The 12,429-nt window shown below is 51.1% G+C and overlaps 2 protein-coding genes and 1 long non-coding RNA gene across 27 annotated transcripts in view; 2 read left to right on the forward strand and 1 right to left on the reverse strand.

The window, feature by feature from the left end:
• LOC114680370 (uncharacterized) overlaps positions 1-12,429 on the forward strand; it is a 193,357-nt gene that overhangs the window by 151,616 nt on the left and 29,312 nt on the right. The gene's annotated exons all lie outside the window — the stretch shown is intronic.
• The window catches only part of ARHGAP39 (Rho GTPase activating protein 39), a 147,976-nt gene that overhangs the window by 21,994 nt on the left and 113,553 nt on the right, over positions 1-12,429 (reverse strand). For all 25 annotated transcript variants that reach the window (XR_013397560.1, XM_077944638.1, XM_077944633.1 and 22 more), the window contains one exon: positions 5,366-5,449. Coding sequence is in view for 24 of the 25 variants with exons in the window: in XM_077944638.1 (XP_077800764.1) it covers positions 5,366-5,449 (84 nt within the window). In the remaining variant the exon portion in view is untranslated. The remainder of the gene's footprint in view (positions 1-5,365; positions 5,450-12,429) is intronic.
• On the forward strand, positions 9,601-12,148 carry LOC144330655 (uncharacterized). The gene is made up of 3 exons (XM_077942893.1): positions 9,601-9,614; positions 9,786-10,464; positions 10,586-12,148. The coding sequence occupies exons 1-3, from the start codon at positions 9,601-9,603 to the stop codon at positions 11,399-11,401; spliced, it is 1,509 nt and encodes a 502-aa protein (XP_077799019.1). The 3' UTR covers positions 11,402-12,148.

Genomic DNA, 12,429 nt, shown 5'->3' on the forward strand with positions numbered 1-12,429 from the left:
CAAGACCAGGAAGACATGGCACGCCCTGACCTGCTGGCCGGGCGGCAACATGCTCCAGAACACTGGGCTGTGTGCCTGCTCAGCATGGCCACACCACCCAGGCGAGAAGTCAGGGCAGCAGCCAGGGGCAGAGTGCAGGTGCCTGTTCCTGGGATTTCTGCTCATGGCTGCTGGAAGCTGCTCCCAACCTGACACCAGGGGCTAGCGAGGCAGAGTGGATGGTGGCAGCCAGTATGGCAGGGGCCACCAAACCCTGAGGGCCAGCTGTGGTGTCAACCCCTCCATGGCCTGGGGACACTGAGGGGTGACGGGCTCCAGAGTTCAGGAGATCTGGGGTTGAACTCCAGTCTGTTGCTCTGTGGCTGCAAAAGCTCAGATTTCACTTAATATCTTTCTGCCTCAGTTTCCTTCTCAGTTATGATGAAGATTCAACAAAACAATGTGCATGTAGTAAGGCCCTGAGCTCAGCACTGACACACAAAACCCTTGGTAAATGTGAACCATCAGTTTCGCATATCTGTGACTCTTTTTACCACTTAACAGATACTGCCTTAGGCCTGGGCCAGGCCTAGGGAAGGGCTGGCACACGGTCCCAGCACAGGGTGCCCTGCTGTGTCCCCAGGGAGGCGCCTTTCTGCTGTCCGTCTAGGGTTGCTGAGGGAGGATGGGGGGCTGGCAGGCGGCCGGAGGGTGGGGTAAGTGTGACGGGAGGTGAGGGCACGGGAAAGGCTTGCTGGTCAGATGCCACACTCTATCCCAGGAACGGACAGGGGTTCTGCCCAGTTGGGGCAGAGATGAAGAAAGGTAAGAAGGCCAGAGGACCTGCCCCCATGCTGATGATCCCACCTGGCCAGGGGAGGAGGCTGGCACTGCCACGCGTGTGTGCCAAGCACCTCCTCAATGCAGGCCGAGGCCTGTACCGAGCACCGGAGTCACAGATGGGGAAGCCCCGAGAGACCCAGACACTCTCCCCAGGCCATGCAGCACAGACCCAGTGGCAGCTAGGTGAGGACCACGCTAGGTGAGGACCATGCCCCATGGTGCCCAGAGTGTCTCTTAAGAGGTCTCTCGCTCTGCCCCACCCACCCTTCTGCCATCTAGGCAGCTCCGCTCTCTCCCTGGGGCAGCTCCTGAGCCTGCGTTTCCTCAACCCCATTGCCTGGCCCTTCTCCTCAGCTCCCCCAAATCACATCCAGTCTCCAGGCCCCACCGACTGTAATTCTCACCCCTAGTTGGCTGAGCTTGTCCTGGGCCCCCGGGGAGCACTGAACAGCACCCATGGCTCAGCTGCCCCTGCTGGGCTTCCTCCTGGGCAATGTCTGCCCTTTCAGCCCGTCCGGCCTCCCTGACGGGCCTTCACAGCCCCTCTTCCTGAGCCCAGCTCGTTCCCATGTCTCTGGGGCAAGTGGAACCCCAGGCCTCTCTCTCCTCCCCCTTCTCTAACCTGTCCTTCTCCTCCTCACCCTCCCTGCCATACCTCTCTGTAGGGCAGGGGCACCAGTGCAGAAAGACCATCTCCCCCATCTCTCAATAAAACAGAAATCAAACATCACAACACAGGTTGTTCAGTGGACACTTCCAAACTGCAAGGGAAGTTGGAAAATCTTAAGAGTGGTCGTGGCCTCTGAAAATGCTGAAGTCAGGCGGGCAGGGCAGACTCAGTGACAGAGGACAGGATGACACTCAGGGCCCTGAGGGCTGTTTCTCCCAGAGCCTATTTTTGGAGGAAGAATTGGGAGTGCTGCACAGAAACCAAAGCAGAAACAAAACCACAGCCAGAAGCGCTTCCCTGTTGCTTTCGCTTCTACGAAACAGCTGCTGTGCATGCAAAGCCTGGATGGAGCTGGGAGAAGTGGGCAGTGGCAGCAGCTGACAGGCTCCCAACCCAATGCTGCAGGTTTCCGAGGAAAACACTCCGCCAAAGTTCCTAAGTACAGACACAGTTATACTCACACAGAACAAGAAACCATACGTCTGAAATTCTGCTTGAAAAACAACTTCACGCCGGGCGCGGTGGCTCACGCCTGTAATCCCAGCACTTTGGGAGGCCAAGGCGGGCGGATCACAAGGTCAGGAGATCGAGACCACGGTGAAACCCCGTCTCTACTAAAAATACAAAAAATTAGCCGGGCGCGGTTGTGGGCGCCTGTAGTCCCAGCTACTCGGGAGGCTGAGGCAGGAGAATGGCGTGAACCCGGGAGGCGGAGCTTGCAGTGAGCCGAGATCGCGCCACTGCACTCCAGCCTGGGCGACAGAGCGAGACTCCGTCTCAAAAAAAAAAAAAAAAAAAAAAAAAAAAGAAAAACAACTTCACTCCTCCAGGCCCGGGGTCCCCTGTGACCTCACACTCATCTGTGTTCCCTCTGGGCGTGACCCTGCCAGGCTGCCTGCCAGGGCGACCCCACTGCTATCCCTGCTGTTCTAGGTGTGGTCTCTTGATAGCCTGAGTGCTGGTATCAAGCTGGTGGGACTTTTCTGTTTTTTCCTATCTCAGTATGCGGAGAACACCAGAAGCAACGTGCTTTTACCAGGCTGAGGTAATAGTACGCCTTCGCTGCAACTCAGGGCTGGGTTAGCTCCCTGGCTTTTGTTTATAATTTCTTTTTCCTGAGTGAACTGCGTCCATATAATTTATTTCACAGGGACTTTATTTCTTGCCATCTCACATGGCATCACACTGGTCCATTATGCTGATGGCAACTTGTGAAAGGAAGCACCAGGCATGCTCTGGGGGCAGAGTGGGGCTTCCAAGGCCTCCTGAGCCCAGCAGGCCTGGCTGGCTCTCATCTGTTCTGCTCTCAGCCCCTGTGGGGCTGGCATGGGGCTGGACACCAGCTCTCCTCCCACTTCCCAGAAGCACCCGCATGGCTGTGGCAGCTCACACCTAGGCCTCCAGCATGTCCAGAGGGAAGCTTCACTCCTGATGGGAGTCCAGGTTGGCTGAGGGCGGTATCTCTTACCAGCGGCCACAATGGAACCCTGGCACACTCAACATTCCACTCCAGGAGATGTTGGCACGGTCTGTAATTGTGCCCAGCTTGCTGCATGGCAGGCCCTCTCACTGACTCCCCAAGGAAGATAAGTTCCCTCCTTCCAGAAGCCCTAGATCATAGGAAGAACTGGCTTGGCAGATTCCACTGGGTGCCTGCTCTCAACCAATCTACAAGTGCCAATCTGGCAAGCGTGAGTCCCACATCCATGTATCATGAGAACACACAGAGCACGCAGGTTTCAGCAAAAAAGGACTGAGAACGTCTCAGGACAGGGTCTGGCTATCCATTTCCCGGCCCTGCTCCACCTTTCCAGCTAAACATGCATATATCACCCCAGGGCACTGCCACCCCAGACATGCATGCATCACCCCAGGGTGCGGAAATCCCCCCGAGGCAGTGCCCTGCTGCTGCACACCGGCATGCCTCCCTCATCCCCCCGTGGACCCAGTGTCTTCTTCTTCCAGACACCACTGAACCTCTGTCCCAAGGTCTCAGTGACAGGACGACAGCGACAGGGGAGGGGCACGAGGAGGTGGCCAAGCTGCCTGGTGTGGAGCAGCCACCAACTAGGTCACTGGAGGAGGCCAGGCTGCCACCATCACACTGGCCAAGGGCCAGGGATCGCCCTCAGGGATGCACAGCACTACTCACAGCAAACGCTGGGCTGGGCCGCCCAATGCAGTGGCAAGGCCTCTGCTCCCTGCCAGGTCCAGAGGGAGCCCAATGCCCCACACAGAGCTCGATGTGGGCTGTCTCCTCCCAACCATTAGTTTACGGCCCAGAGGTGCAGCTGCTGGCCCTGTGTCAGGGGGGCCTGGCCAGCACATGGACACACTCGTGGTCTGAACAGAGATCTTCATCAGGCTGAATCGCCAGCCAGGTGAAAGGTGCCAGCCCCTGAGAGGGGCCAAAGGCACAGCAGAGGCAGAAGACACAGGAAGCGCAGCCACTGGAGGGTTGCGAGCACTGCGGACCTCCAGGAGGATCCTTGGACCTTCGTGGAGACCAACACCTGGTATGTCAGCTCGTGGGGCCAGAGTTGGCTCCATGGGACTGAAGGAGGCTGAGCCACCAGAATGGCCTGGCAGGTGTGAGGAGCAGGACGCTGGGGCGGGGTTAGCTCAGCAACCCATCCCCACTCCTGACATCCCCAGAGAGGCCAGAAGGTCCTCCTCACCTCACCTGGGACACCTGCTTCCCTGAAAGCTCTGTGGGAGCTGCAGATGAGCTCAGGGATACTGCCAGTGAGCCAGACTCTTGATTCTGGGGAGAATGGTGCCCTGGTGATGGCAGAGCTGAGGCGGTGCCTGGCAAACAAAGACCAGGGGGGCCCGTCCATCATGAAGGATGCAGTCGTGCTGGTCCACTAAGCACATGCTGGGTCTGCAGGAAGCCCCAAGGCTGGTGACCAGAGCCAGGACCTGACCTGCCACAGTGGGGGTGGTCCTTCCACTACGAGCTCTGTCACTTTGCACTGACCAGTTAGCTGCCCAGATCCATCTCACTGATGAGGAAACGGAAGCTCGGGAAGGCTATAAAACCTGTCCTCCATCCAACAGACACACTGCTGGGACCAGGGCAGGCTCTAAATCCCTGCCGCAACCCTAATGTTCAACAAACACAAACGTAAGAAACAAACCGTCACCACTTCCAAGCTCCAGCCGTTCAATCGTCTGTGCAAAATGCCAGAGCCCCCTCGGGTCCTCCATTTCCTCCCCAGCACCACAGTGCTCCTGGGTGGTCCGTGCTGTGGACACCCACCCCCCTACAGAAACAGCAGCTGGCCCTGGCCCTGCATCTCCCGCAGCCAACTGGTCATCTCTTGGCCAAGGAGGAGAAATCCAGGTGCCTGCCCCTGCCTGGACATCCTGGGAGGTGGAGGGAGCTCCCTGCCCGCCCAGTGTGAAGGCAGTAGGTCTTGAGGGGAGTCTCCAGAACCTTCCAGCAGTCTGTGAGGCTGACCCAGGACTACTGGAAGCCAAAGCCCACCTCTCCACTGTGACTAGCGCCAACCTTCCAGAAGGGCCTGGCAAGTGCTTTGGCACGTGTGGCCTGAGCTGCCAGGGGTGGACCTAACTGAGGACCCTCCAGCGCTTTGCCGCTCCACCAGCAGGAGGGAAGCCCCTCAGGCTCCAGGCTGCCTAAGCTAGGCAGAGACAAAGTTCCTAGACAGGGGCTGCCAATGGGCCTGGGGCAACTCTAAGGGGCTTCTGCCCAGGCCCCTGGCACTGTGGCCTCTACGGCCTTTCCAGCTCTGGCCCTGTGGTGTTGCTGCTACGCGCCACGCACCTCCCGCTCGCAGTGAACCTGGCTCGCTGAGGAGCCCATCCTCCCATCAGCAAACAGGGCCACGCCTGAGACACGGGTTCTACCTGTAGTGAAGAAGCTGGCCGTCCGCACTGTAATCCCGGTAAATCTCATAGTCCTTCTCAAGGAACACTCCTGGTGGTGAAGAACTGAAATACAGTAAAATGAAAGAGACATGAATGTAAGTGCAATCATTTAAAAATACCATAACCAGCCTCTCCCTGACTTAAGAATGTGGCACTGCCACCTCGATTTCCTAGAAATAACCTGGTTCCTGCCCACAGGCTGGATTCTTCATCTTCTGCCCTGAGTCCACCTCCTTCCAGCAGGGACACACCACTGTGGCCCATCCAGAGGCCGGGGGCGCCTGGGACACCTGGATTTCAGAAGCTTGAACCACTGGAGCTAGGGCTGCTGTTCTAAGGGCACAGAGATGGGGTTAGTGAGAATCACAGCTTCAGCCAGACATAAAAAGATGACCTGGGAAGGAAGTTTGGTTAGAAATACCCTTGGAGACTGTGACTGCTGAAGGTCAGGGTCTGGAACATAACAAATATCTGTGAAATGAATGGCTGAGTAGGCGATTATCCCGACAGATATTCACAGGTATGTGATCAAACCGTAAGTATTTATGATTTAAAACAACTCTCAGTAGTCCAGAAGTAGAAGAAAATTTACTTAATCTGATTAAGAATATCCAAATTAAACTCAAGGCCCTCAGCGTATTCAGTGGCAAAAGGCTGAGAGCAAACCCATGAAAGTCAGGGCAAGAATTATTTATCCTTACCACCATTGTTTAATACAATATTGGAAGTGCTAGGCAATGCATTTGGACAAGAAAAAAAAAAAACCCATAAAAGATTCAAATATTGGAAAGGAAGACATAAAACTGATCATCAGTTGTCAGCCTAGAGGAATTAAAGCAATCGAATGAGCAACGAGCAGCAGTGTGGGGACTTCGCTTACATGCCACCTGCCATCAGAGGCTGTGCTGTGTGGTGGCCACTGGCTGGAAACCAAGCCCACCTTTATTAAAACAACAAAAGTACTAGGCACAGGTCAGTGAGGAATGTGCTGTATCAATGTGAATGAAACTGTCAAGTCTTGTTGAGACACACAAAGGAAGACCTGAATACATAACAGAGAAACACACTCCTGAATGGGAAAATTCAATAAACATAAAGAGATGACTTCTTTCTAAATTAGTTAATACATTTAATGTCTATTTTTTTTTTTTTTTTTTTGGCGGGGGGATGGAGTCTCACTCTCTCATCCTGGCTTGAGTGCAGTGGTGCAATCTTGATTTTGGCTCACTGCAACCTCCATCTCCCAGGTTCAAGCAATTCTCCTGCTTTGGCCTCCCAAGTAGCTGGGACTATAGGCCCCTGCCACCACGCCTGGCTAATTTTTGTGTTTTTATTAGAGACAGGGTTTTGCCATGTTGGTCAGGCTAGTCTCGAACTCCTGACATCAGGTGATCCACCTGCCTTGGCCTCCCAAAGTGCTGGGATTACAGGCGTGAGCCACCACGCCCAGCCATATAATTCTAGTAATAATTTCATTAAGTGGCGACAGTAGGGAGCTGAAGAAAAATTTCCAGCAGGAGTGCTTTCGGAACTTAAGAATGTTTGGTATGTTCATCCCCTACTCTGCTCCCTGCAAAAAGCCCCATGTAAAAATAGCTGAGAAGTAATCCAGAAAGGATTTTTTTTTTTTTTTTTGAGACGGAGTCTCGCTCTGTCACCCAGGCTGGAGTGCAGTGGCCGGATCTCAGCTCACTGCAAGCTCCGCCTCCCGGGTTCCCGCCATTCTCCTGCCTCAGCCTCCCGAGTAGCTGGGACTACAGGCGCCCGCCACCTTGCCTGGCTAGTTTTTTTGTATTTTTTTTTAGTAGAGACGGGGTTTCACCGTATTAGCCAGGATAGTCTCGATCTCCTGACCTCGTGATCCGCCAGTCTCGGCCTCCCAAAGTGCTGGGATTACAGGCTTGAGCCACCGTGCCCGGCCGCAGAAAGGATTATATAAACAGTAATATAAAGCTACATAATTAGGCTGGGCATGGTGGCTCATGCCTGTAATCCCAGCACTTTGGGAGGCTGAGGTGGTGGGTGGATCACTTGAGGTCAGGAGTTCAAGACCAGCCTGGCCAACATGGCAAAACCTCATCTCTACGAAAAATGCAAAAACTAGGGCCGGGCATGGTAGCTCACACCATAATCCCAGCACTTTGGGAGGCCGAGGTAGGCGGATCACAAGGTCAAGAGTTCGAGACCAGCCTGGCAATATGGTGAAACCCTGTCTCTACTAAAAATATAAAAAAATTAGCCAGGTGTGGTGGTGCACACCTGTAGTGCCAGCTACTCGGGAGGCTCAGGCAGGAGAATGGCTTGAACCTGGGAGGTGGAGCTTGCAGTGAGCTGAGATCACTCAACTGCACTCCAGCCTGGGTGACAGAGTGAGACTCTGTCTCAAAAAAAAAAAAAGAAACAAAATACCCCCCAAAACTAGCCAGGTATGGTGATGAATGCCTGTGGTCACCGTATCAGGAGAACTGTTTGAACCTGGGAGGTGGAGGTTTGCAGCGAGCCGAGATCATGCAACTACACTCCAGCCTGGTGACAGAGTGAGACTCCGTCTCAAACAAACAAACCCCAAAACTAGCTGGTACGGTGACACATGTCTGTGGTCACTGTGTCAGGAGAATCACTTGAACCCGGGAGGTGGAGGTTTGCAGTGAGCCGAGATCATGCAACTGCACTGCAGCCTGGGTGACGGAGCGACTGTGTCTCAAAAAAAACCCAAAAAGCTACATAATTAAAGCAGTGTGGTACTAGTAGACGGATGGATTCTGGAATGCAACAGAAAGCCCAAGTATTGACCCAAATATATACAAGAATTCAGGAGACAGGGATTAAAATTTTTAGACACAGCAAGTAGGCTGGAGACCAGTCATGTGTCTGGCGACAGGGACTAGGTAAGCACATTGCTCCTACTGAGAAATATGACGTGGCTGCTGAAATACGGTTGTGGTAAAATATTTTAAAAACCTCAAAGATATATGCCAGAAAATTAATGCAGGTTGATGAACCCTTATCTAAAATGCTTGGGATTTAAATGTTTTGGATTTTGGATTTTTAGGATTTTGGAATATCTACATATACATATACAAAATGAGATATCTTGGAATAGGACCCAAGTTGAAATACAAAATTCATTTATGTTTCATATATATCTTATCCACACAACCTGAAGGCAATTTTATATAATATGTTTAATAATTCTGTGCATGAAACAAAGTTCTGACTGTGTTGTAACTGCAGGTTAGGTGTGGCATTTTCCACTTGTGGCATCATGTTGACACTCAAAAAGTTCCAGATTATGGAGCATTTTGAATTTTGTGTGCTTGGCCTGTGGTAGACAGTACTAATATCTATTACAAGTGTTTATTTTCTTTTATGTAATTATACATATCTTCTATGACGAAAGTACACTGCTTCTCAAATAAAAAGGTCATTTAAAAAATGTTTTAAAATCAGTTGTATAAACAAATGGCAAAGTGGCCGGGCACAGTGACTCACGCCTGTAATCCCAGCACTTTGGGAGGCCAAGGTGGGGAGATCACTTGAGGTCAAGAGTTCGAGACCAGCCTGACCAACATGGTGAAACCCCGTCTCTACTAAAAATACAATAAATAGCCAGGTGTGGTGGCGGGCGTCTGTAATCCCAGCTACTCGGGAGGCTGAGTCAGGAGAATTGCTTGAACTCAGGAGGCGGAGGTTGCAGTGAGCTGAGATCTTGCCACTGCACTCCAGCCTGGGCAACAGAACGAGACTCCATCTCAAAAACAAAACAAAATAAAAAAACAAGTGGGAAATGTTGAAGTTGGCTGGTGGTCAATATCTTCAAACACGTACTTATGGTACAGAACAAAAAGCCAGAAATACGGACTGTGTCTATGTGGAAAACCACACAGGGGAAGACATCTCCACTACTGCTGTATCTGTATCAGCGCGTCCCTCCTGCCGTTTCTGACTGGTCACCTGACTGACGCCCTGCAAGTGAGTCTTCAGCGTCCTGCTCGAGGACCAGCGGAGTGTGGGCTCTTCTGCTACTGAACTAGATGAGTGTCGTGTTCCTGAGGCAGTAATGCCGTGGCTGTGCTAGCAGAGCACTCTGTCGACACTACTCCAGCAAGTACTCATCACAATAGACTCAACTTACACAGTTGTCAGAAACTCTGAAATGAAGCATTTCATCACAGCAGAATTACTTTACAAAAATAAAAATGACCCTTACACTAATGTATGTTCTCACGTGACTCACTCGTTGTTCACTGATGGGAAGTTAATGACCTTGTGTTGATTACAGCATCTAAAACTGTGTCAAGAGATGATAAACTTGCTTAAGACTATTAGCCTTTTGGCAAGAAAAGTTGCTTGAGGAATTGAGGACAGTGAGAGCAACACAACAGCCCTAGGACCCCAGTGGTTTCCATTGCACTCCAGTGGTTTCCATTGGACCCCAGTGGTTTCCGTCGGACCCCAGTGGTTTCCGTCGGACCCCAGTGGTTTCCGTCACACTCCAGTGGTTTCCGTCGGACCCCAGTGGTTTCCGTCGGACCCCAGTGGTTTCCGTCGGACCCCAGTGGTTTCCGTCGGACTCCAGTGGTTTCTGTCACACTCCAGTGGTTTCCGTCGGACCCCAGTGGTTTCCACCACACTCCAGTGGCTTCCGTCAGACCCCAGTGGTTTCCGTTGGACCCCAGTGGTTCCCACCACACTCCAGTGGTTTCCGTCAGACCCCCGTGGTTTCCGTCACATTCCAGTGGTTTCCGTCACACTCCAGTGGTTTCCATCACACCTCAGTGTTTTCCATCACCCTCCTGTGTTTCCCATCACCCTCCAGTGGTTTCCATCGGACCCCAGTGGTTTCCATCACACTCCAGTGGTTTCCATCTGACCCCAGTGGTTTCCATCAGACCCCAGTGGTTTCTATCACACTCCAGTGGTTTCCATCAGACTCCAGTGGTTTCCATCAGACTCCAGTGGTTTCTATCACACTCCAGTGGTTTCCATCAGACCCCAGTGGTTTCTATCACACTCCAGTGGTTTCCATCAGATCTCAGTGGTTTCTATCACACTCCAGTGGTTTCCATCAGACTCCAGTGGTTTCCATCAGACCCCAGTGGTTTCTATCACACTCCAGTGGTTTCCATCGGACCCCAGTGGTTTCCATCAGACTCCAGTGCTTTCCATCGGACCCCAGTGGTTTCCATCACACTCCAGTGGTTTCCATCAGACCCCAGTGGTTTCCATCACACTAAAGTGGTTTCCATCAGACTCCAGTGGTTTCCATCAGACCCCAGTGGTTTCCATCAGACTCCAGTGGTTTCCACTGGACCCCAGTGGTTTCCATCACACTCCAGTGGTTTCTATCAGACTCCAGTGGTTTCTATCACACTCCAGTGGTTTCTATCACACTCCAGTGGTTTCCATCAGACTCCAGTGGTTTCCATCAGACCCCAGTGGTTTCCATCACCCTCCAGTGGTTTCCATCAGACTCCAGTGGTTTCCATCAGACTCCAGTGGTTTCCATCACACTCCAGTGGTTTCCATCACACTAAAGTGGTTTCCATCAGACTCCAGTGGTTTCCATCAGACCCCAGTGGTTTCCATCAGACTCCAGTGGTTTCCACTGGACCCCAGTGGTTTCCATCACACTCCAGTGGTTTCTATCAGACTCCAGTGGTTTCTATCACACTCCAGTGGTTTCCATCAGACTCCAGTGGTTTCCATCAGACCCCAGTGGTTTCCATCACCCTCCAGTGGTTTCCATCAGACTCCAGTGGTTTCCATCAGACTCCAGTGGTTTCCATCACACTCCAGTGGTTTCCATCACCCTCCAGTGGTTTCCATCAGACCCCAGTGGTTTCTATCACACTCCAGTGGTTTCCATCACCCTCCAGTGGTTTCCATCACCCTCCAGTGGTTTCCATCAGATTCCAGTGGTTTCCATCAGACCCCAGTGGTTTCCATCAGACCCTAGTGGTTTCCACTGGACTTCAGTGGTTTTCATCGGACTCACTCCAGTGGTTTCCATAGGACCCCAGTGGTTTCCTTGGCTCTTAATGAGCTGACAGATGTTACTGGTACTGCTGTGTTTGAAGGAGTCAATGTTGAGCTTGAAGTGACCAAAAAATTAGCCTCTATCACTTGCTCTACGTGGAACAACTGGAACACACAGTATTTTCAAATAAGTTGTAAAAATACTAATTTTGTATGACCTGAAGTGGAATCTACTAAGATGAACTACAACTGATCATGCTAAGAATATACATGGATCAGAAAAGGCTTACTTAGACAAACTTACAAAGCATATGAAAACTGAAGATCATGTGAAAATATAAGCCTATGTTGATTATGTTATTCATTAGCAGATACTTTGTAAAAAATATTTGCATCTATTAGGAGTTACTGAAACAGTGGCGTCAACATGAACTCCATGCACTCTCATGACTTAGCCATCATTAGTTCCATGAATTTTTGTCAGAAATCGATGATACATATTCTCACATTCCTGAGCACACAAAGTTCAACAGCTTAGCAGTGGCAAAGTTTTACTGTCATTTTTTAGAAAACTCTGGGCCAAGACTAAAATTTTCTGCATAAGAAAAACCTCCCTCAACCACTGTTAAACACTAAAAAGGGCTGGGCATCATGGCTCAGCCCTAAAATCCCAATGCTTTAGGGGGCTGAGTTAAGAGGATCACTTGAGGCGAGGAGTTCAAGACCAGCCTGGCAAGATAGTGAGACCTTATCTCTACAAAAAAAAAAAAAAAAAAAAAAAAAAAAAAAAAAAAAAAAGAGAGAAAGAAAAGAAAAGAAAAGAAAAGAAAATTAGCTGGGCACAGTGGCATATGCCTATAGTCCTAGCTGCTCTGGAGGAAGATCACTGGAGTCCAGGAGTTCAAGGCTGCAGTGAGCTGTGATTGCACCACTGCATTCTAGCATGGGTAACAGCAAGACCTTGTCTCTAAAAAAAATTAACTAATTAAAATAAATAAATGCACAATTAATGACTTTGGAAATTAATTTTTGTTGCAGACTTGACAACATTTCTTAATGAATTC

Source organism: Macaca mulatta, chromosome 8 (assembly GCF_049350105.2).
Source record: "Macaca mulatta isolate MMU2019108-1 chromosome 8, T2T-MMU8v2.0, whole genome shotgun sequence".
Taxonomy (NCBI): domain Eukaryota; kingdom Metazoa; phylum Chordata; class Mammalia; order Primates; family Cercopithecidae; genus Macaca; species Macaca mulatta.

Excerpts from the sequence above, each read along its gene's own strand:
- LOC144330655 (XM_077942893.1), top strand. Across the intron at positions 10,465-10,585 it reads GTGGTTTCCATCAGACTCCA|TGGTTTCCATCAGACCCCAG; the intron begins GTGGTTTCCATC and ends ATCACACTCCAG.